Below are 25,331 nucleotides of genomic sequence, written 5' to 3'. Positions count from 1 at the left end.
ATGAGCAGGCTTATTGCTGGGTGATTTGTACACTTTGATATCCCTTTTTGGCATGACGTCCTGTATGTCTCCAAACATGGGGTCTGATATAATGCGTGCATGCTTTTCAATGAAGTCGACCAATATTGGAAACTTTGCTCTTCTCTTATTGTGTTCGTAATATGTATATGCATTTGTTCTCCACTTTTCCCTAAGTTGAAATGGGAGTTTCATGATCACATTTCTCATGTTTGATGTGCTATTCATTTCATCCAAAAACTCAACATCTTCCATTGTGTTACAACATCCACGAAGAAAGATAGCATAAGAATGAAGTGCTTTTCTATCTTCGCTCTTGATGGCATTCCAGTTAAACATTTTGTCCAAAGTAGCTGCTGCGATTAAGAGTTGATGTCCATAGTTCTCTTGGAGCAGTCTTTTGGCTTCCAAAAAGCCCTTTTTTGGCTCCATGTATTGGCAACCTTTTACCAAGTCTTTAGCTTGGCCTTCTGTGTACTGCTCTAGAAAGAACAGCCTGTCTTTGTAATTGTCAGTTTTATCTTCTATTGTATGTTCGAACATTCTGATGAATGAAAGGTACTGTAATGGATCTCCTTTAAAGATGGGTATTTCTCTGGATGGGAGTAATGTTAAGCATTGCTCCTTCATTAGCATTTCAGTTATTTCATTTTGTCGCTGCATTACTTGGATAAAGTCATTGCTTTCTGTCCGAGAGCTTTGTCTGACTTGGATGGAGTGATGCTGCTGTGCTGATGCTTCTGTCCTTGTTGTGGGCCTTGATTGTAATACTTGGACATGACCACTAGAGGCTGCATGACTTGAGTTAATTGAATTAAAGTCTATGAAACTCTTTTTATTTTCCTTCTCCACAGGTTTTCCTTGGTTCTCTTCATCCAGGAAATCATAATTTTCATCTGGCTGACCAGTGTCATACTGCTCCTCCCCCTGGCTAGGTCAGGATCAGAGCCATCATCCTCAAAAGCTTCCAATGTTTTAATTTAGGCTGTTGCAGCATCAATATCAGTTTGAAGCTCAAGCCTTTCCTTTTTAGCTCTGATATTGGCTTTCATTGCTTCCAGGTCAGCTTCCTGTTTTTCAAGCGAGTGTTTCTCTGATAAGGAAGCAGAACGTGAAATAAGCCCAGCTCTCTCTCTCTATTTTTCTTCTTAGTGTTGAAGCTGTTGAAGATTTATTGCTGCCACTATGGCTTTTACCTTTTTTGCTTGTCATGTCCACTGATATTGCTTTATCAGTGGACATTATTGAAGTCGGTGGTGGCATTTAACAGGGTTTTACCATGTTCACCAGTGGTAATCAAAGTGTTAATCAATAAATATCATTTATTTATTGAAATTGTGCTTGTGTGGTAATTGTATTTGTTTGTTTTGGTCCGTGTCGAGCCTGAACACCACCAGGCTCGTCACAATACATTCAGAAAAACGAAATACGGATCCTCAACCGTAGTAGATTTGTAAGCAACAATACACAACACTCTATACAAACTATACAATACAAGTTATATGTTTTTTAGAAGGTAAAAAACAGTGGATAAATAAATAAATAAAATTATACAGTGTAAGTAGCAGAAGTGTGTGCATGTAATAAATATGCTTGTGTTGTGTAAGTGTGGTGTGCAAGGCACTTAACCCTCCAGTCACCCTTGTCGCAATCCTCGTCAAATAACATTTTTTTTTTTTTAAAGTTTAATTTTTTAGCGTTGGCTATATTTTATGTATATGCCAGGGAAGTAGCTCAGTATCACATCTTTGAGTCACATTACAATAATCCATGTTTGTTTAAAAAAAAAAAAAAAAATCACTATTAATGTGGTTGAAAGCCACTCACGAGATTTCTCTGATTTTTATTTTTTTTTAGCGATCTGAAATCATATTGCATCACGCGAGCCTACCCGAGTATACACGAGCACCGCCGGCGATCATATGGAAAAAAGCGCCCCCTATCGTCTCCCAGATGACATAAGGGATTTTGGAATGGACTCAATGAAAATGGATGGGGGAAAAAAATCCTGTACTCCACATTTTCCAGTCCACTGATCCAGCCGGGGTTACCACAGTTCATTCTGGAGCCTCTGAGCCCCGCTGATCATGGAGTTCTACTGTATCGCGTTGGATCTATACACTTATCGATTTTTTCGAATGGTGATCAGGAATTGGAATATACCAGTTGGATACCATCTGATGTCAGGTAAGGAATCTATGTTATCAGTGTTAGGATAATCAGACAAATTTTGATGAAGTTATAAGCTGTTTTGTGAAATGGGCTCTTTCGGTTTCACTGTAAAAGTCCAAGAGGAAATCAACGCGGCGATTATCCGTGCGCGGCCCGAATGTGCTTGCGTGCACGTATAATATTGATCATCTAGCGTTTATTTGAAAACGATTCATGAATAGGCCGACGAATATCAACGTTGTGGAATATTCCAGTAAAAGACGATTTTCATAGAATGGTCCAGAATGAACTGTTTTTTATCTCAAAACGGGTGCTTTTCTAAATGCTCTGAAACGGAAATGACGCGATAAAAAACCAATCTGCCTTGACAGCACTGACTGGAAAATAGTCTTTGATAAGCGACGGGCAGATTAGACACATAGCCATAATTTAAAACATAGATTAGGCGATATTAACGTTAACATTGAAGTGGATGGTGGCATCAAGGGGGTAAAAAGGAAAACCCGGCGTGGCACTCAAAGTGTTAAGCGCGTGGAATAAAAGTGTCACACCTTCCATCCTAGTCGCAGAAATGAACAGGTTGACTCTCATGTTAAACACATTTTTTGAATACACAGCCTGTACAGTTTAAAATTACAATGATTCATAAGTAACATGATAAAAGGATGGATGAGGCCTCCAAGAGGTAGTTTGTGCATTTACTTTTTGGTTAGGGTTAGGGTATCTAATCCAAATGCAAATAATTCCATCGACAATTCAAACTCTTTCCGAATGTATGTATATATACGGCCCAACAAGTCATGGATTGGGCCTTTAACACCCGTGTCTGACAGTGCTCCAGTGACCGGCTGTGGTTAACTCTGTCTGTCTGTCTCTCTCAGGTGCAAATGTCCCTGGAACAGATCCGCACCCTCACAGAGGAGAAGCATGTGTTGGCTCAGGAGATCCAAGAGGAGAATGACCAGCTGAGAGTCCAGCTGCATCGCCTGCTGCTCCAGCAAGGTGGGAACCTCCTATTTACTTTTTATTTAAATGTTTTAAAAATGTTAACCTTTATTTACCCAGAGTAGGTTCGCTGAGCACGGATGCTCTTTTTCAGCTACGCCCTGCTTCACATTCACACCGTTCCATTCACACCTGGGAGCTGCCCAGTACAACCACAGTCTGACACCGTTGGCCACTAAGCAACTCCACTGGAGCAGTTGGAGGTTTAGTGCCTTGCTCAAGGGCACTTCAGCGGTTGGTGTTAACTCAATGGATGCCACGGATTTGAGCATAGTTTGTTCCTACCACACCAAGCTCTAAGAGATAGGAATAAGTGGCGGTGTTTGCAGGGCTATAACTATATTCTATATTATAGCTATGGATACAATACTATGGCCCATTTGACATCGACTATCTATCGTTCAATATGTGAAAAAGAAATTATTTTTTCATCCATACATTCCCGTTTTATACCGTGGTGAATATGAGTATAGTTTTAGAGTGATACTGTCTAATCCCAGAAAATGACGCTATGCAGCAATACGTGCATTTCACTAAAAGCGTTGCCGTTTCTCGCCTGGACACGGTACTATTTCCAAATCAAATATATACTATAGGTATTATGTTTCATCATGAATGCGGGGGGGGGGGGGGGTAGTTTTTTGATGCTTTGATCGTCACCAACGGCATATGTTGTGGAGTAACGTTACACACACATGTTGCGATCGGGGTGAAGTCATGGTTGGATCACAGCAGGATTGTTATAATATTAATCCTTACCTTCACTAGGAGGTACCCCAAAAAGAATATTCCAATTGTCTGATCGCGAGTCCAAGTACCGGTGTCCATCGTGTCGCCAACATAATCCACCACAACAGATGCATCGGAGGCATTTGACGCTTCTCAATGGGATCGGGATACCCACCCGCCTCGCCCGACAAAGAAAAGTGGGCCCGGAGACATTTGATCGACGCACAGGCCAAGATATAATGTTTCAAAGGGTGCTCGATACTGCCACCTGGGTGGATGCGGCCGGTATTGCACTTTGGCATTCTCAGGATGATTCCCCATGTTAACCCAGAGTCTGTGTGCCTGTAATGAATGGAAATATCGAATAAAAGAAATAACGATGAAAACCCAACAATACTCTGGTTTTCGGGGGTCCTGGCGCTCAACGCATGACGAGATAACCTGACTATCATAGGGTCTGGCGTCCAAAGAGTTAAGGGTATGGGAGAGAGTTATTCATTCACTTCCCCAGCCCAGATTTTTCCTGCTGGCCGGGGGATAGATACGGCGACCTTCCGGTCACAAACCCGCTTCTCTAACCTTTAGGCTACCTCTGCCCCCTATACAGTATTTCAACAGCATCAGACTACTAGAGGGAGTAGTTTATCATACCTGTCGACACCCCAATTTCTCCCCCGTTTCTCCCTCATTGCAACCCTTTCTCCCACTGTCCTCTCATTTCTCCTGTTAAGGCGAGACAGTACCCCTTAACACTTTGAATGCCCATCACGAGATAACTCGGGTTATCAGCCCATCACGAGAATTCTCGTTTTATTTTTTTTATTAGCGATCTGAATTTCTTATTTCATCAACCGAGTCTCTCGTTGGTAAACCTGCCCCGCCAGGCGCTCAGATGTGAAAAAAGCGCCCCCTATCGTCTCCCAGATGGTAATGCATCATTTTGGATTGGACTCAATGAAAATCGATGAGAAAAAAAAACTCTGGAATCCACATTTTACTTCTCACGCATGTAACCGGAGCCGATCAGATTCATTCTGGACCCTCAGCACAGCGTCTAATATGTGTTTTACAGTATACGCGTGGGATCAATAAAAGGATAGATTTTTGGAATGGCGATCAGGAATTGGAATAATCCATTTAGATACCATCTGATCTCAGGTAAGGAATCTATTTTACCAGTCTTAGGATAATCAGACCCGTTTTCACGGAGATATAAGCTTTTCCCCTATAATGTGATATGGCTGTTTGACTGTAAGAGCGATCAGGAACTGAGAGAATCGATTTTCAGCTTGCGGCACCAGCGTGCACACGTACACATATACTATCGATAATCTAGCGTTTATTTGAAAACGATTCATAAATAGGCCGAAAAATGACAACGTTCTAGAATATTACAGTACAGGGCGATTATCATGGAATCTTTTTTTTTCTTCTTGAAAACGAGGGCTTTTCAAAATGCTATAAAACGGAAATGAACAGATAAAAAAACAATCCGCTTTGACAATGTTGACTGGAAAATTAGTCATTGATAAGCTACGGGCAGATTAGACACATAGCCATCATTTAAAACATAGATTAGGCGATATTAACGCTAACATTGAAGTGGATGGTGGGCATTCAAGCACTAAATGTGCGCCCCCTGCTGGGCACTGAAAGTGTTAATAGGCTAAACAAATAAATGTTAATATAGATATCACTATGAAAGATGCAAACTTTCCCAGTTTGTTATGTACTTAAAAACGAAGAGAAAAAATGTATTGCAAGTAGGGGTGTAACGGTACGTGTATTCGTCCCGCGAATTTACGGTACGGCCATCACGGTGCGGTACGCACGCCATACGGCGAATACGCCTCAGCGCAAACACACCAGTCGCACATGCGAGAACAGCGCGCGGCACACCGTCACAGTCGGGATACAGACTGTGACGAGCGAGCGAGAGAGAGGGTGAGAGAGAGAGACAGAGAGGGAGAGAGGGAGAGAGGGACACGGAGCACCCCACACACATGGCGCGCATGGGGAAACACACACGCAGTCGGGAGCGCGCGCAAAACGCTCCGCATCCCTCCCTCTCCGACTTCAGTTCAGAGCGGCGAAAGTGCACGAGAAAGGCACATTTTTGGAACAGCTGCAGGGTCGTTTTATTGTTCGCTCAATAACGTTACCCAAATGAAACCAATGGAAAGAAACACACACGCGTCGCCGACACACACACACACACACGCGCCAACAAACACATCAACATTCTCCCCCGCCGGACTCACAGGCACAGCTCATCAAATAAAAAGAAGAAACATACTTTTCCGGACAGATCATCTGAGCTCCACTGTGTTTAAATCCAAATAATCCTCTGCCATTGTTGTAAGTAACATGTCATCTGTTCTCTAGTTTTCAGTCTCGACGTGAAGTTAATTCTCTCTGGAAGTGAAACTGGATGCGCAAGGATAAGTTGTTAAAGGGGCAGTAGGCAAGTGGATGCCTGAACACTGAATGACACCAGTATCACTGACTACCACGGCAAGCATATAGAAAATTATTCTATTTAATAATAATTATTATTATTATCATAAATATAATATAAAAAAAAAGAAAAAAAATTATATAATTATCATAAATATATTTTTTCTGTTGTACCGAACTCGTACCGAACCGTAACCCCAATACCGAGGTACGTACCGAACCGTGGCTTCTGTGTACCGTTACACCCCTAATTGCAAGTTTTCTGAATTTTATGTTTATATATGCAAATACCGGTACCGGACCCGTCTGGTGGAAGAGGTTAACACTTTCTGCATCAGACCCGAGATTTATCGGGTTATCTCGCCAGCGGTTGAGCGCCAAAACTCAAGATTTCTCAGGTTTTCATTGTTTTTTCTTTTTATTCTATGCAGTGTCACAGACCTCGGTGTATCATCGGGACTCATCCTGAGACGCAGAGAGTGCAATACCGGCCGAATCCTGCTAGGTGGCAGTATTGCATACCCTTTGAAACCTTATTTCACACTGTGTGTTACATCGTATATGGTCCGGGCTGAGAATTTAGACCAAGCCAAGTAAATCACTTCATCCGAGCACTTTGAAACGTGTTCAGCACACACCATGCATATTTTGTGCCAGTTCATGTCAGGGACCCGATGGACATCAATACTGGAAATCGCGATCAGACAATTGGAATATTCTTTTTGGGATATCTCCTAGTAAAGGTAAGGACTATATGACATCAATCCTACTTTGATCCAACAATGATTTCACATCGATCGCAACGATCAACGTATGTAGTATTAAAAAAAAAAATGCCGTTGCTGACGATCAGAGCATCAAAAAACGACCCCCCCCCCCCCTTTGATGCATTCATGATGAAACATAATACCTATTATATACCTTTGATTTGGAAATAGTAACTTGTCCAGGCGAGCAACGCGAACGTCTTTAGCAAAATTCACATATCACTCCATAACGCAGTTTCCAGGAATTACCCAGGATCACTCTGAAACTATACAATATTCACCATGGTATAACACGCGAACGTATACATGCATTTTTTTTTCTTTTTTACATGTTGAGCAAGGGATAGTTACTGTCAAATGAGCCATAGTATTGTCTCCATAGCTATAATATAGAATATAGATATAGCCCTGCAAACACCGCGATGCACAGTGAAATTGCCTATATATATTTTTTTTTTAATTATATTTTTCCTCCTTTTTCTGTTTTTCTCCCCTCCCAATGTTAGTCGTTATGCCAATTCCCAATCCCCTTCCTGGTCATTGCGCACTCTACCCCCTACCGTCGGTCTGGGAGGGCGGAGACTATCACATGCTTCCTCCGACACATGTGTACCCAGCCCACCACTTCTTTTCACCTGGCAGCGCGGATTCTCACTTGAGAGAGTGTAACGTGTGGAAGGCTTAGGTCACACTACCTCTCTTAGATCCTTCCCTCGCTGTGCAGGCGCCCCGACCGAACTGTAGGAGTCGCTGTCCCAGACGACCCAGACCCACCCACCGGCTTCCCTCCCGCTGACTCTGCCAATCGAGCCAGTATGACGGCCGGCCAAGCCGGAAGCAACGCTGACAGCTGGATTCGATACCAGTGTCTCTTGCGTTGGTGATGAGCGCCTTGTCCGCTGCGCCACCCAGCCGCCCCAATTGCCTATATTTTAAAGCGTGGCACATTTTCTACAGGAAGAGGATAATAGCCGGCACTCAAAGTGTTAAGGAAGCTAAATATAACAATCTCAATATCGTCGAGAGAAAAAAAGAAAATGGCGATTTCGGGGGTAAACTGTCTCACCTTAATCTACCGGCTTTCAGAACAATGGACCCTGTTCACAGATGTATCACAGCAGGGTAAACACAGCTACAGTTAATAACAGTAATAATGTGTGATTTAAGTGTGACTGCCAGGGCACAAGCATTGATGACAGTCAATGGTATTGTCAACGGGGGACCGGTCGAGAGAGTGAGCAGTTTTAAGTACCTCGGAGTCCACATATCCGAGGACTTGACATGGACCACACACATTAACAGTGCAGTGAAGAAGGCACGGCAACACCTCTACTTCCTTAGGCGCCTAGGGAAGTTCAAAGTGAGTCAGAAGATCCTCAAGAACTTCTACTCGTGCACAATAGAGAGCATCCTGACTGGTAACATCACCTCCTGGTTTGGTAATAGCACCGCACAAGACCGCAGCAGACTACAGAGAGTGGCCCGTTCAGCCGAGCGCACAATTGGAGGTGGGCTTCCCACTCTCCAGGACGTTTATGACAAGCGTTGCAGGGCCAAGGCTAAGAGAATAATCAAAGACTCTAGTCACCCAAACAACTGCCTCTTTAAACTGCTGCGGTCAGGCAAGTGCTACCGGAGTCTCATGGCCAGTACAGAGATACTCAGAAGGAGCTTCTATCCCCAGGCCATCAGGATGCTCAATGACAATGACACTATGTAACAACAACCCATCATCTACACACACTGCACACACATCCACATGTACACACTCACTTTAAAAAACACTCACCTTACCACTCACTTTATTCACCTTAGACACTTTTTTTTTTTTATCTTTTTCTCTGCCTGATTTTCTGTGCTTTTCCTCCCATCCCAATTTAGTCGTTATGCCAATTCCCCCCTCCCCTACCTGGTCGTTGTGCGCATGTGCCCCCTACTGGTCGGTCAAGGGAGCCCTGAGGTCTACCACATGCTTCCTCTGATACATAGGAGACAGCCAGCGGCTCTCTTTTCACCTGACAGCGCTGACTCTCATTGGTGAAGTGTAACGCGTGGGAGGTCACACTGCCTTCACCACTTCCTGTCTTTTGCTGTGCAGGCGCCCTGACCTGACCTGTAGGAGTCGCTGTCCACAACGCCAGATTACCACCCCATCGACTTCCCTCCCGCTAACTCAGCCAAACGAGTTAGTATGACGGCTGGCCCAAGCCGGAGGCAATGCTGACACCCGGATTCGAGACCGGAGTCTCTCGCATTGGTGACGAGCGCAATCTCCGCTGCGCCACCCAGCCGCCCACTTTAGACACTTTAACACACTTTATATTTATCTATTATTATAGAGATTTGCACTACATTCATACCTCATTTGCACCCTACCCTACGTTTTGTACCTCATTGTACCTCACTGTTACTCATTTTACTCTGTATTGTATATTGTATATATGTATATTGACTTTACTTACTTTTTACTTACTTCTTAAAGGAACATGCCAACATTTTGACCAGAGAGAGACAAGAAGATAGATACCAGTTTCCTCTCTGTGCGTTCAGTAGAAAGCTATCCGGCTGCAAAGCCTAGGCATTGTCCAACTAACACCCCTCTTGAAGGCTAACCGGCACTGTCCGCTTCTATTCATTGTGCTAAGCTAGGCTAACATGCAGCCAGATAGCTTTCTACTGAGGGGGGGGGGGCCAGCCGAGCCTGGTTGGAGGATCTTAGGGACCTGGGTGCTGCGTAGGGGGTGATGAGCTCGGTGATGTATAGGGGTGCTGCACCCGATAGTGCCTTGAAGGTGAGGAGGAGGATTTTGAAATCTATTCTAAGTGGGACTGGGAGCCAGTGTAGGGAGGCTAGGACTGGGGTGATGTGCTCTCTCTTTCTGGTGCCGGTAAGGAACCTAGCTGCAGAGTGCTGGACCGTTTTGAGGCGGGACATGGCTGCCTGACTGATGCCGGTGTAGAGGGCATTGCAGTAGTCAAGGCGTGATGTGATGAATGCATTGACTACTGTTTCCAGGTCGACGGGTGAAAGGATTGTTTTTATTTTACTGATGTTGCAGAGTTGGAAGAAGCATGACTTGACTACGGCATTTACCTGCCGGTCGAATTTGAGCTCTGGGTCAAAGATTACACCCAGGCTCTTGACGTGGGGTTTGAGGTGGGTGGAGAGTTGTCCTGTTGGAGAGTGTTTTGGTGGAAGAGGGGGGGCCAAACACCTGCGAAACCGGCCCACGATCATTGATTGGTAACATGTGTTTTTGCACCTTTCAAGTTGCAGTAAGGCATTCCTTCACACATTCCTACTGTATTTAAAATGTAAATCCAATGTGGCTTTCTACACAGCTGTAGTGGAGTGTGTCTGCGTGAGACGGAGAGATTGGTATCGTGGCAACAGTGTTTCAACAGGTTGAATCTGAGTTCTCTGGTTTCTGGCTTTGGAAGGGAGCTATTTATGTTCATACATTTAGTTTTGTTTAATTGAAAGTTCTTTCCTGAATATGTTTTAGTAGCTAATGAGTAATCATAAAAATAATACATCTACAGAGCCTTTAGAAAAGTGTGGAATAAAAGTATTGCTTCCCCCCCCCCAAAATGATTGATTAATGAATTTATCATAAAAAAAGCTAAATTAATGTTGTTGTTTACATGTTACGTGCATGTATCCCACCCTCCCTACTTCCCATTTCCAAAAGTGAAATGCACCTGATAAATGACATGCTGGTGCTGTAGTAGTGCAACATCTAGTGGCTGAATGTTAACTATTTTGAATTTCAAATGTTTTGGTCATAATTGACAATTACTATGTGTGTTATTAAGTGTGTATGGCTGTAGAATAATATGCATTTGTATAGTATGGGTTGCAGACGGTAAAGAAAACAAGTTGCTTGTCAAATACATGTCCTATACATAACTCACTCTTCTCTCTATGACCAGATGCCCAGATAAACGAGGTGGCTGAGATGCTGTACCAGGAGGGGCTGTCCGAGGTCATCCATAGCAACCCCAGTGAGCAGGTGGCCTACCTACTAGCAGAGAGGGCCACTCTGCTGGAGAGGGACGAGGGCCCTGATGGCCCCATGAGCCACAGAGACACTCTGTTCACCAGCCAGGGGGAGGCAGAAGACACTTCAGACCAGGTAAGAGGAGCTTTGTTGTAGCCGCCACTGTCCATGGTGGAATCTTGCCATCGTAAATGAGGGTCCACACTTGATGATTCTCCAGAGAATTCTAAATAAAGGTTGAATGAATGAATGCATTAACACTTTAAGTGCCGAAAGACGTGTTTAGGCGTCCTTCCCCGCCATGCTCAAGTTGCCGAAGACGCCGTAACTAGTCTTTGATATCAATATTTAAAAAATCTGTGATCGGATTCATATCTCCCAGCCGCTGGCCTGAGACCCACCAAAACGCCCCACTGAACCCTCTAGCGCAGGGGTCAGGAACCTTTTTGACTGGGAGAGCCATAAAAGCCAAATATTTCTAAATATATTTCATTGAGAGCCATATAGTATTTTTAACATATAATAAATTAAATATGTCTTACTTTTAATGCGACTTCTAGTGCTGCATGGTTTTGCTGATGGCCTTGTAATCTGGTTCATACGTGGTGAGATTGAGCTTCATGCAGGCGTTGAGGCTTCCATCAGTTAAACGTGAGCGTAGGTTGGTCTTAATGTTCCTCATATGCGAGAATGACTGCCCACATGCATATGTAGAGCCAAACATGGTCAATACGGCAATACTCACGCTGCATTGTGTGGTATGTCACAGGAAGCTCATTCCAAGTTTTAAGAATCAGCTGGTCTTCAGGTTGAAGATTTTTTTATTTCTGTCCACTTGTGTTCCCTCGCCAGCTCTGCTCGTTATATCTTCAGCTACAGATACTATTAGCTGTATCTTTAAAACGAATTTCTGTTTACTTTAAAATTACACAGTATTATTAAGAAATATCACCAGTATAAAAAAAAATTATTTAACATTTTTTTTTACTCAAATTTCTGGGAGCCATATGCTGTCACCAGAAGAGCCATATATGGCTCGCGAGCCATAGGTTCCCGACCCCTGCTCTAGCGGTTCAAGAGCGCCATCTGGTGGCCGATCGGCGCAATCGCCAAACAGGAAGTTACTTGGACGATGTGCTGTTCACCCATATTACTTCCGGGCACTCGGTATAGGTCCCGGCACTCTAGCTCGTCACAATACATAGCGATCCATTGCCAATAACTCTATAAACAACATGATTTGGACGTATATACCATTATACAACCTGGAAATGGACCGGGTATTTCAACATCCCATAATAGGAAAATGTATACTCCACGCTCATCGCCCAACGGCGCGAGGAAGATACGGTAAGATTCAGCGTTATTTTTCAATGTCTTCTATACTAACTGATCTGATGAACATATGACCCACATTAGATGAATGGTATAACGCTGCCCACGGAATTATAAACGCCCCCTCGGCCATCCGGTCAACATCAGATGACGTGTAGTAACTTCTAGAACCATGTCCAGTTGGAATTTTTTATATCGCGCCGATTGCCATCAAACTGTATTTCATCATCAATATAATGCATTTGGGGCTATAGATCACGTTCTGGAGAAAGCTGCAGAAAGAGATTAAAACATACTTATACTTTAGACCATACTTTAGTATGAATATGTGAATGAAAAAGTTTAACGTTGCTTCACCCTGAACATTACATATAGGACATTGAATGGGCCCTAATAATGGCAATCTAGCAATATAATCTAAAAAGTTATAGCCCTGCAAAGAAGGGGAACTTCTCCATAGACAAATAGAGCTGGCAACCCATGCATGGTCATGAATTTAACCTCCGGCAGTTAAAGTGTTAAATGAAAACTTCCTGGCCCAAGCCTCTCTCCCTTTTGTTATTGTATATTGTATGTGTTATCCCATGTCTTAGTCATATTTCATCTTGGTTGTATAATTATACCTTGCAACCAGATTCATGTGATGTATGTGGACCATAACTTGAGACTTGTTTTAGAAGAATGTTACGTCTCGAGAGACGAACCTTCTCCACCGTCTGTGATTGAACCTTAATTCCTCAGTCTCTCCACAAGGGGGCACCACACTGCGGCCAGAGCCCATGGAAGAGGCTCTTTGGACTCCGCAAAGCAGCTCAGAGCAAACACACTTTTATTCCTGTATGTCCTTTTCTTTAATAGGGTAATAATACTGCATCCCCGAAACAGAAAGTGACTAACACACTGGATGAGCGCTGTGTGGTGAGAACAGTATGGAAGAAGGTCAATGAGAATCAGACACACTTCTTTTCTCTCTACAACAAAGCATGAGCGTTCTTTGCATGTCTCCTATTCAACAACATGTCACCGTAACCACGTCCTCTTGTTTTTGTTCCACTCCTCTTAACACTATCAGTGCCTTTGATTAACGTTGATTTACCCCGTTGAATGCCACCATCCACTTTAATGTTAGCGTTAAAAACGCCTAATCTATGTTTTAAATTATGGCTATGTGTCTAATCTGCCCGTCGCTTATCAATGACTCGTTTGCAGTCAACATTGTCGAAGCGGATTGTTTTTTTATCGGTTCATTTTCGTTTTATAGCATTTTGAAAAGCCCTTGTTTTCAAGGAAAATATAAAGATTCCATGATAAAAGACATTTACTGGAATATTCTAGAATACACAAAAACGTTGTAATTTTCCGGCCTATTTATGAATAGTTTTCAAATAAACGCTAGATTATCGATAGTATATGTGTACGTATGCACGCTATAGACGCAAGCTGAAAAATCGATTATCTTATTTCCTCATCAGCGATCACAGCCAAACAGCCACATCACACATAGGGGACACGTTGATATCTCAGCGAATACAACTCTGATTATCCCAAGACTGGTAAAATAGATTCCTTACCTCAGATCAGATGTTCTCCAAAAAGATTATTCCAATTCCTGATTGCCATTCCAAATATCGATCATGCTCATTGATTGATTATTGGCTGCTGTAAATATATATTCCAGGCTGATTCCCGTCCCGCGAGCAGATCGCTCTTGAGCAGACTGCTCGCCAGCACAAGGAGCGAGTTGGCTCCCCCCCCAGAGATCTACAGATCCCAGTCTAAGTGACTGACCTGCAGTTACACAGGGATAGACGATAGGGGGCGCTTTTTTCCAATCTGAGCTCCTGTAGGGGCTGGTGTACCAACGGGAGACTCGGTTGATGAAATATGAATTCAGATCGCTAATAAAACGATATTTGTCGTCGTGGGCACTCAACGGGGGGGCTGATAAAACGAGATATGTCGTCCGTGGCACTGAAAGTGTTAACAGTTCTCTTAACAGCACCAGCTGTGAAATATTGAATGCCGGATGGGATATGGAGCCTCCCAAGGCATTGATTCTCCTTTACACTGCATTTCTGAGTTGTCGCTTGTCCCGTCTGTGAATATATCACATGCATGCTTGTTTTTCTTAGTTTAGCTCATTGGTCCTCAAATTCACCCCCGCCCCCCAACCTACTCGATCTCAGCTTCAGATCGTAGTGTCCCGTGAAACCTTGCAGAATCTCCGTGCTGAGTGGTTGGGTGTGTGTGGATGTGGGTGTCCCTCTTCAGGCTGAGTCCAGGCAGCAGTCTGGCCAGGTGTTGAGTGTGGAGCGGGAATGTGCCCGCCTGGAGCGGGACCTGGAGGAGGGGTCCTGGCGACTGGCCATGGCCCACAAAGAGATCCGCCGTCTGACCGATGAGCTGGAGTCGGCCCGTCTGACCCAGAGTGCTTACGGTGAGTTATAATACTGCATCGATCAGCAGACTAACGTACGTCATTCTCACAGTGATTTCTACTGTATATGTTAGTTACTTCTATGTGATAGAACTATGTGACCACCACAGTCAGGACAGCCGAAAACCCGCCCAAACTTCTTCATTTGTAAAAAAACATAAGATACTTGTGCCCTAATGATGAACCCAATCCCCTTGCCACACATCTATGCTACGTGCGTGCGTGCGTGTAGGAGGAAATGGTTCAAATGTGATCTCCAGGTGTTGACAATGCCAATGCTACATACCCTACCATATGGCCCCCAATGGCCACCACAATCCAACATGTCCATAGCTAGGCAGCGAGAGCCAGAATATCACCAGGAGCATATCACCATGGTTATCAAGTGGGCACCTCCCTTCACTGGTGTTTCGTCATCTCATTTACCGCCTTTCGCAAACTCTGCCCACGAATCCCCAACTCTCCCAATAATGATAAAGTCGATCGTGCTATAAATCCTCTGCATCCTACTTCCACCGGACAAACCCTAGCTTTCCATCCTCGCTGTTCAGTTTCTGCTGCCAAGTCTGCATATCTAAGCTCAATCAATTCATCATTCAATCAATATCTGAAATTAATTTTTTAATTTAACTACTAACCTTTGTGTATTTTACTAGTATGCACTCTGCTGCTAAGGAATTTACCTTGCCTATATTATTACCTACTATGCTACTATGCACTCAAGTCTGTATCACTCAGTACAACACTGTTTGATGGACAATGTTACTTACCCTTAGCTGCCAGAGTTGTACCCTTCCTGCTGAGTTGTTGTACAGAAAGTCGCTTTGGATAATCAGCTAAATCGCTTTGGATAATCAGCTAAATGACAAAATATAAATGTAAAATGATAGTGTGATAGTAATACCAGTATCCCCAGTATTCCCCTATATTCATTTAGCAGTTGCCAACACCACTGTTTTTGTCAGGAATCATTCACGTTATTAGTTACCATTTATTGTACATGTAACAGCAGCATGAATGGCGATGGCAGTGTGGTTAGTCTTGGCACGGTATGGTTCCACTCTTAGGGCTGCTCCCTGCTGTAAGAGAGGCTCAAACATAACAGCATACAGAATAGATAAAGCATAACATCATACGGAAACTGAGCAGCAGGGGGATTATTCAGACACGTTTTTATTTTATTATTTTCTTTTTCTCGTGCCACACGCTGACAAACAAATGAAAAACAAAACTAAATAAATACATGCAAATAAGATACAGAATTACAGATAAAACAAACAAAACAAAAACGTACAACAAATAAGAACAAATAAGAACAAATCCAAACTACTAAACCGATGGCAAAATAAGAGTTCAGCATGGAGAGTGAGAGCGAGAAAGAGAGAGGTGAGCTTTTTTATACATCGAGTTGGATGCGGACAGAATGATGTTATGGTTTAAAGGTGATGTAAGTGGTTTTCTTTTGTTAAAATAAGTGTTAAATAGCTCTACACACAGACGGCCATCACTGATATAGAGTTTCTGGTCAGTAACATGGGTCTCCCCACAGATATAAACACTAGATGGCTCGAGGCGGAGTCTCCTGCATAGTTCACCAGTGGCCATCTTGCTTGAGTGGACTACTGCTTTAACTCTTTAATGGCCAGACCCGAGATATCTCGGGTTTTGGTAGTTTTTCTTTTATTCGCAATTTTTATTCATTATTCATCCATTGACCTCTGTGTTGCCATATGAAAGGATTTTGAGATCGCCAAAGTGCAATACCGGCTGCATCCTGCCAGATGGCAGTGTCGCCCACCCTTTGAAACCTTATATCTAACTCTGTGTTACACTCAAATGTCTCCGGGCGCTATATTTAGACGGAGCCGAGTAAGTCGCTGCATCCGAACACTTGGACACGCATCTGGCACACTTGGTCCATAAATTGTGCCAAATTATGTCCGGGACCAGATGGACACCAATACTGGAAATCACGATCAGACAATTGGAATATTCTTTTTTTGGAATACCACCGACCACAGGTAAGGACTATCTGACATCAATTTCAGCTTTATCCAACAATGTTTTCATATCCATCCAGCTGATCGGCTTCTGTAGTGTTCAACACGAATGCCGTTACTGGCCATCAAAGCATAAAAAAACGACCCCCCCCCCCCCCCCCCCCTTTCATGCATTCATGATGAAACATAATACCTATTATATACATTTGATTTGGAAATAGTAGCGTGTCCAGGCAAGAAACACCAACGCTTATAGTAGAATTCACGTTGCACCCTATTACTCGCTTCCCAGGAATGATCCCGGATCACTTATACTTATATTCACCACGGGATAACGCACAAACGTATGCATGGAAAAGTTTTCTCTTTTTTGCATCTTGGACGGAAGAAAGTCAGTGTCAAATTACCATAGTATTGTCCCCATAGCTAGAATATAGATATAGCTCTACAAACAAGGTGACGCAATCTTGACGTATTTACAAACGGTTTGGTTTATTACAAACGCTTGGAAGAATCTTTTTTATAATTGTTTTTTAGTTTTGATATGAAAGTCCATTATAAGTATGCAGTATGATAACTACATCTCTGACGTTTTTAACAAACCAAACGGTTGAAAATTTAGCAAGCTATGGTTATTTTAATAGTACATGTACCCAGTACTCGAGTTTGGGGGTCCGGGGGCATCGTCCCCCGGTAGAAAATGTTAATGATTTTAATACGCAAATGAAGCTTTTAGGAGTATTTTCGAAACTAGAATTACAGAGTGGGAGTAGATACACTACTCTTGTACCACATAATTATTATTGGAGGGGACAATTCACATGCCCCCCCCCCCCGGGATCTGCAGCCATGGGGATGGTGGATTTTATCATATTTTGACATATTTTGTGCTGATAATGGCACAGAGGGGGAGACCAACTGTGTACCGTACCTTTTCATTATTGTAAGCACAAAGATAATATACTTCTAAAACAACATGCATGATGTTATTATGGATGTTTGGCACCTCAGAATTGGAGTCAGTCCCCGCCCGGGCTGCCAAGGCACCATGGCTCTTACAGTTAGGGTCAAAAGTGGTTGTAATGGAAGTCTATGGTCTTGTAGGTTAACAGTCCCAATTTACCATTTTGTTCAATCCAACAAAGTCAAATGTGTTTCTAGAATATTGAATTATAGTGTATTTAAAAAAGCAGGTACTGGTATATGATCAAAACTGGTATCTAAGGGTTGATTTTCAATTGTGATTCATTAAATCATTATGTAAATTAAACAATAACCCGTTCTAAAAAAAAAGGAGGGAAAGAATGAGACAAATATTGATCCATCATCATCATTTTATTGCAGTTCAAATTTTAGTTTTTTAACAGGGCATCAAATGCTAATTGAAACTGCTTAGAAAAACAAATAGCACTCATACAGATATTCCCTATATATTAGACAAACAAACAGTCTAGTCCAAAAACAACCAAAACAATAACAATAATAACACCTTTCTTATTTTAATACTGTGTGTGTGCATGTGTGTGTGTCTGTGTGTTAAAAACAATTAAAATACACTAAACTGATAAAAGAAATGCTTTTAAAATGTAAAATAATAGACCTAAAATGATGATAATAAATCATATTCAGCCTATTGATTTCCTTTGTCCTACATAATGCAAGTCACGCACAACATAAATAAGACCACTCCAGTCTGTCAAAGGCCTTCATTGCGTCCAAAGACATGACAGCTGTAGGGGTTGCGACATCCTTGCTGGCATCAACTACGTGCAGTAACCATCTGATGTTGTCAGTAGCCAGGTGGCCTCTTATAAAGCCAGTTTGATCAGGGTGAACTAGAGATGTCATATGTCTTTGAAGTCGGATGGCTAGAACCTTGGCATATAGCTTGAGATCGGCTCCGAGGAGACTTAGGGGCCTATAGCTGCCACAATCAGTGGGGTCCTTATCCTTCTTGAGTAAAACAGATATAAACGCCATATTGACATCTCTGGAAAAATTGCCCTCTTCGATTGAGTGTAAAATCATTGAAAGTAATAAGGGGCCGAGTACATCCCAGAAAGCAAGGTAGAGTTCCGGTGGTATGCCGTCCCAACCGGTAGCCTTGCCCCATTGCATATCAGCAATCGCCTCTCTAAGTTCAACTAATGTGATAGGTGGGGGTTCCGGTTCCGGGTCGAGTATGGATTAGACGTCTCAGAGCCACGCTGCCATTACCGAACTTTTATTTTACTTTAAAAAGCCAATTTTTTTTATTTCAAGATAATTGAACCACCACTATACATCATCCATAGCTCTGCCTGTATTATTCAACCAAAAAAAAGAAAAAAGAAGAACGAGCGTGATGGCTGAGCGAACCTTGAGAAGCGGGGCCGGCCCCGTGGACGGAGCCACCATGGCTAAACTAATGGAAGAACTCAGGCTAGCTCTCACCGCGGTAGGATGGTGGAGCTGGAGGCCAGATGCACAGCTCAGGACGAAGTCATCGGCAAGCTAAATAACAAGCTAATTGATGTCGAGTCACGCAGCCGACGTTCTAATATACGCATCCTGGGCCTGGATGAATCCCTACACAGCAACCGTCCTAGTGTCTTTTTCGCAGAGGTCCTGGTGGAAATCATGGGGAAAGACGTCCTCGCTACACCACCGGAGCTTGACCGATGTCACAGGACACTAACACCCAAGCCAGCGCCCGGCTCCAGACCTAGGGCGGTAATCGCCTGCTTGCACCACTACAAGATTAAGGAGACTATTATCCTGGAAGCTCGCAAACGGAGAGGGAATCTGACATACAGAGGGAAACCAGTTTCAATCTTCGAAGACTACTGCCCCGAGGTGGTCGAGCAACAATCACACTACCGAGATGTCATGGGCCCCCTGTACAAGCGTGGATTTAAACCATCGCTCCAGTTCCCTGCGAAGCTCATCATCAGAACCAAGGATGGCACGAAGATACATCTAACTCAAAATCATGTTTGAGGGGAGGGGGGGGGGGGGGGGGGGCAGGGGAAAACCGGGGAAAAACCCACCCCTCACCACCTTACCCCTGATACGACGCCAATGTGTAGAGTAAGCTTTACATCATGCACGCCAGCACAGCCGAAGACCTTGTTTGAACAGGCACAGCCCTGTTCATGTGTGAAAAAACTTGCCACTTGTTATTGTCATCACAAGCTGAGAGAGGGATTCATCCCTCGATCACATGCCACTATGCACAGCATTGTAGGGTAACCCAGCCAGTTGTGGGCTCAGCCACGTTGTCTAACGTTACATGAACACACACAACTTCTCATCATACAACAAAAACCCAGTTCATTTTTACTCACGTAAAAAACAACGCTGTTTCTAGGTAGAGAGAAAAGCACAAGCTTTGGCCAACGCTACCCAAGCTATACAAGCGTTCAAGACAATTCACACACAGCACATGTCGTGTCATTTCTTTGAAAAAACGGGTCCAGCGCGGCGACAGTGGGTATCCGTTTGTCCAGAGACCCGGGGAATTGAACCGCAGATTCGGAATCACGGTCCCAGGAAAACAAAGCTCTCGATGAGGAGCTCATGTTAACGTGGGCATCAAACCAGAACCCTCTCCACGCCGCTAAGAGGCAGCGAAAAAGGATACCAGCCTGGAGCCGGACCTTCGTAAGCTGTGTAGTTGTTCCCCCCACAACCAACACACCTGGCGCCCGTGTTGCAAAAAACATCACCCGCCCCAGAGAGGCCGTCAGCCCTCACACGGCAGAGCGCCTCCCAAGCAAAGTGTCCAACTGCAGAGCCAGAGGTAATGCCAGCGGGGATTTGCTCAGCGACGCGAGCCCCTAATACGAAGCTCCAGTGGAGGTCAGAATGATCATCATCTTCTAGACACTCCAGTGGCGAAGACATTATCGCTGTATTTCCTCGAAAAATTGTGAGAGAGAAAACAAAGATATAATGTCAACGCAGCTCCTTCTCTTCAACGTAGCTCCCTTCCAACTATTTTCGTTACTAAACTCAAGTGGTGTATACAGACACTTGCCGGTGGTGAAAATAAGGAAGGAGCTGTTAGTATGGCCACACCCCTGCTTATGTAGAGGAGCGGATGGGGGTGTGGCCAGGCGGATGGGTGTGTATAGGTACATGTGGAGAAATGTATTCAGCATCTAGGCTGATATGGGATATGTTCCAGTAAGCAGTGCAGAGCGTAAGCCATACGATATATAACAGACTGACAAAGAACTACAAGAGAGATAAGATAAAATGATCCTTCATTATTACATGGCGTTTTAACATTCGCCAAAATGCTTGATTGTGATTGGTCAATAGCGCTCGGTTGCCCCTAACAGCGGTCAATTATTTCTCGATAATTCACCACTGCTACGGGCAACGCGCAATAATGACTGCTGTTAGGGGCAACAGAGCGCTATTGACCAATCACAATCAAGCATTTTGATCGCAGTCACGAAAGCTAAGCTATACCATTATGCACAGCTGCACTACATCATGTGCAATCAAGTCCACACACCTGCCGGCGATGACAGAGGAGCAACAGAACAACTGCGTCTGCATTTGATCTCGTCTTGTCGATGGTGTAAAATGAATTACCTATATTATTAGTAAGTTAGCCCTGTAATAAGCGGGATAATGTATAGCTATACTCTGTCATTGTCGCAAAATAATTTACCTTCACTGCGTTTAGAACACCTCGGCTGCGCCTCGGTGTTCCAGTGTCGGTTATCTGTATACATATACATTATATATACATTATATGTATATATGCTCTGAACTTCATAAAAGTCAGTCCAAGCTTACCAAAAGCTCAAACAGTGATCTCCAAGCCCATGTGTTGGAACTTAAACAGCAAAGAAACAGACTAAGAAATTATGTAAACACCATGATAAAATCTGCAAAAAATGTCATCAATGACAAAACTGAGGAAAACAAAAACAAACCCTGTTTGGAAATTACTCAACAACCAACTAGGCTGCAGTAAAAATAATTGGCGCAGTGGGCAAGGCGTTCGCCACTAACGCAGGAGACGCTGGGTTCGAGCCCAGCTCTCGGCGTTGCTACCGGCTGGCCGGTCGTTCATACTAACACAATTGGCAAGGGTTAGAGGGTGGGAAAGCCGGTGGGTGGGGATTGGACGTTGTGGACATCACAGACGAGCTGGATGTGGCCAATTGCTTAAACATTTTCTTGCTACAAACATAGCCACAACACTGGTTAATAAACTACCCTCCCACTCAGGGCATTTGGGGGTAGAACACATCATAGCCTTCTACAAAAACCTAGGGGTCCGCAAAGACGACTTCAAACTTGAAACAGTAACAACAGATGAAGTACTAAAAAAACTGAGCGCCCTCCAACCTAACAAGGCCACTGGCCATGACAATATCCCCTCCAAATTCCTCAGAGACCCAGCAGCCGCCATCACCCCAGTCATCACCCACATAATAAACCTCTCCATAAAACAGGGACACGTCCCCAAAGACTTCAAAATTGCGAGAGTGATCCCCCCTGCACAAAAAAGGCAGCAGATTAGACCCAGGCAACTACCGCCCTGTTTCTATTCTTACCTCTATCTCGAAAGTCATGGACAATTTTTTCTACGAACAGGTCAAAAAGTACCTTGCGGAAGAAATCTACGAATTCCAATCTGGCTTCAGAACATCCCACTCCACTGACACATGCCTTCTCTATTTGAACGACCACATCAAACAAGAGGTGGACGCGGCATGGTCATGCTGGACCTCCAAAAGGCTTTCGACACTGTCAATCACTCCATTCTGATTGACAAACTAAAAGCGATTGGTTTTTGATAGTTCATCAGCGAGCTGGATGCAATCCTACTGGAGGGGAGAGAACAGATGGTGGAGGTAAACGGTACACTATCCCCCCCCCCTTCCCAGTGAGCTGTGGTGTTCCACAAGGAAGCATACTAGGACGCTACTGTTCCTAATTTATGCAAATGACATGTCGTCAGCTTGTGACTGCAACTTGTTCCTGTTCGTGGACGACTCAGCCCTGCTGGTCTCTGACGGGGACAAGTTACAGGTTGAAAAAGCCCTCAGCTCTGAACTCGGCAGAATCTGCACCTGGCTTGCTGATAACAAACTATCATTACACCTGGGTAAAACCGAGTCCATTCTCTTTGGATCAAATAACAAACTCAGCAAGGCCAACAGTGGGTGACAATATTGTCACAAGGAAAGATGAAATTACATACCTGGGTTCCATCCTAGAGGCAAATATTTCCTGTGACAAAATGGCAACCAATGTAATAAAAAAAAGTCAAACAACAAACAAGATTATTTTACCGGATCTCCTCTCTGGTAAACAAGAATACCCTGAAGACTCTAACAGGAGCACTCATTCAAGGGTACTACGACTATGCTTGCACCTCATGGTACCAAAGCACCTGAAAGGCACTAAAAACAAGATTACAAACCTCACAAAACAAACTGGTCAGACTACTGCTTGACCTTACTCCTAAAACCCACCTCACCCCTGCCCACTTTGACAACCTAGGATGGCTTAGAGTAGACGACAGAGTACAGCAACTTGCAATGGGCCTGGTCTACAAGATACACTACACCAGGTGCGGCTGGGTGGTGCAGCGAACATTGCGCTCGTCACCAACGCAAGAGACACTGGTCTCGAATCCGACTGTCAGCGTTGCCTCAGGCTTGGGCTGGCCGTCATACTGACTCAATTGGCAGAGTTAGCGGGAGGGGAGTCGATGGGTGGTAGTCTGGTCGTTGTAAACAGCGACTCCTACAGGTCGGTCAGGGCGCCTGCACAGCAGAGACAGGAAATGGCGGGGGCAGTGTGAGCCTCCCACACGTTACACCTCACCAATGAGAGTCCGCGCTGGCAGGTGAAAAAGAAGTGACTGGCTGCCTCCACATGTATCGGAGGGGACATGTGATGGGCTTCTATCCTCCCTAAGACCGGCCAGTGGGGGGCACATGCGAGCAACGATCAGGACAGGGGAGGGAGAATTGGCACGAGAGGAAATTTGGATGGGAGAAAAATCACAGAAAAAGGAGGAGAAAAAGTAGGTAAAAAAAAAAGATACACTACACCACTAAGGTACCCATGTACATGTCGAGATACTTATCAAAGGTCAGTGAATACCACGCCCACAACACCAGAGGGAGTTCCACAAATCATGTCCAACCCAGATTCGGCTCAAACAAGGGACTAAACACGTTTCGCAATTATGCCACAACAATGTGGAACGCCCTACCCACAGCCGTAAAAGAATGTGAATCACTACCCACCTTCAAAACCGCTCTAAAAAAGCACCTACGGGAGGCCGCAATTCGAAACTGGCCCCGGTAAATGTCCAAACCCCCCTCCCAACCCCCCCAATGTACAGTTTTCCCAACCCCCCCAATGTACAGTTTCCCCAACCCTCCCAACCCCCCCAATGTACAGTTTCCCCAACCCTCCCAACCCCCCCAATGTACAGTCCCCCCTCAAATGTATTCTCTTTTAGAAACCCTGTCTGTAAATAAACAGTACTGTATATTTGTATATCTTGTATGTCATGTATGTCATAAATGTTATGAATTGAAAATGGGGGACCCTGATGTAAACAAGACGAAAGTCTTTCTCTGGTCTGCATCCCCTTAACAATTGTGTGTATTGAGCCGTACTGTATTGTACCCATTCTGCAATCTGTTAATACAATTTTCAATCAATCAATCAATCACCCATAATATATGTATACCTGAGACTGACTGTATATAAATACATAGGAGCAAATAAATATATGAGTACTGAAGACACTATAGCAGTTAAAATAAGACTAATATGAGAATAAGACTAATATGACTGGTATGAGTGTAAAGGAGTACAAGACACAACACAAGGAACTACACCTATGCCAACCAACACCAGACACTGGGACAAAGCAAGCAGACTACAAACACTAAACAGTGAACCTAATACAAGACAGTAACTACTAACACTAAACAGTGAACCTAATACAAGACAGTAACTACAAACACTAACACTAAACAGTGAACCTAATACAAGATAGTAACTACAAACACTAACACTAAACAGGGCTCGAACCGGTGATCTTCCGATCATGAATCCGGAGCTCTACTCATGTAGCCACGCTGCCAGACATAGCCACGCTGCTGGATGATGTTATGATACCCTCTACTGTGCACAAGTCCCTCACTTCCTTCCCTATCCCTCCTAATCCCATCATATGTGTGTTTTTCAGAGCCTGAGCTGCAGGGAGCTCAGCAGGAGGTAGAGCAACTCAGACAAGAAGTGGACATAATGAAACGTGGTGAGAAAAGTTCTGTTTATTTGAATGTCCACGGTAGGCAGGGCCTATCCAAGGACAGTGTGTGTGTGTGTGTGTGTGTGTGTGTGTGTGTGTGTGCGCAATCTCTCACAAACTATAGGG

The 25,331-nt window shown here is 43.9% G+C and overlaps 1 protein-coding gene across 1 annotated transcript in view; it reads left to right on the top strand.

Moving 5' to 3' along the window:
- Positions 1 to 25,331, top strand: part of LOC311231261 (uncharacterized protein) — an 89,485-nt gene that overhangs the window by 8,345 nt on the left and 55,809 nt on the right. The window contains exons 3-7 of the mRNA XM_084317814.1: positions 3,072 to 3,192; positions 11,082 to 11,284; positions 13,238 to 13,321; positions 14,756 to 14,921; positions 25,143 to 25,211. Coding sequence (XP_084173940.1) covers positions 3,072 to 3,192; positions 11,082 to 11,284; positions 13,238 to 13,321; positions 14,756 to 14,921; positions 25,143 to 25,211 — 643 coding nt within the window. The remainder of the gene's footprint in view (positions 1 to 3,071; positions 3,193 to 11,081; positions 11,285 to 13,237; positions 13,322 to 14,755; positions 14,922 to 25,142; positions 25,212 to 25,331) is intronic.

The sequence above is a fragment of the Notolepis coatsorum genome, assembly GCF_963971535.1.
Source record: "Notolepis coatsorum genome assembly, chromosome: 6".
In the NCBI taxonomy this organism is placed as follows: Eukaryota; Metazoa; Chordata; class Actinopteri; order Aulopiformes; family Paralepididae; genus Notolepis; species Notolepis coatsorum.
This window is presented reverse-complemented; position numbering and strand designations above follow the sequence as displayed.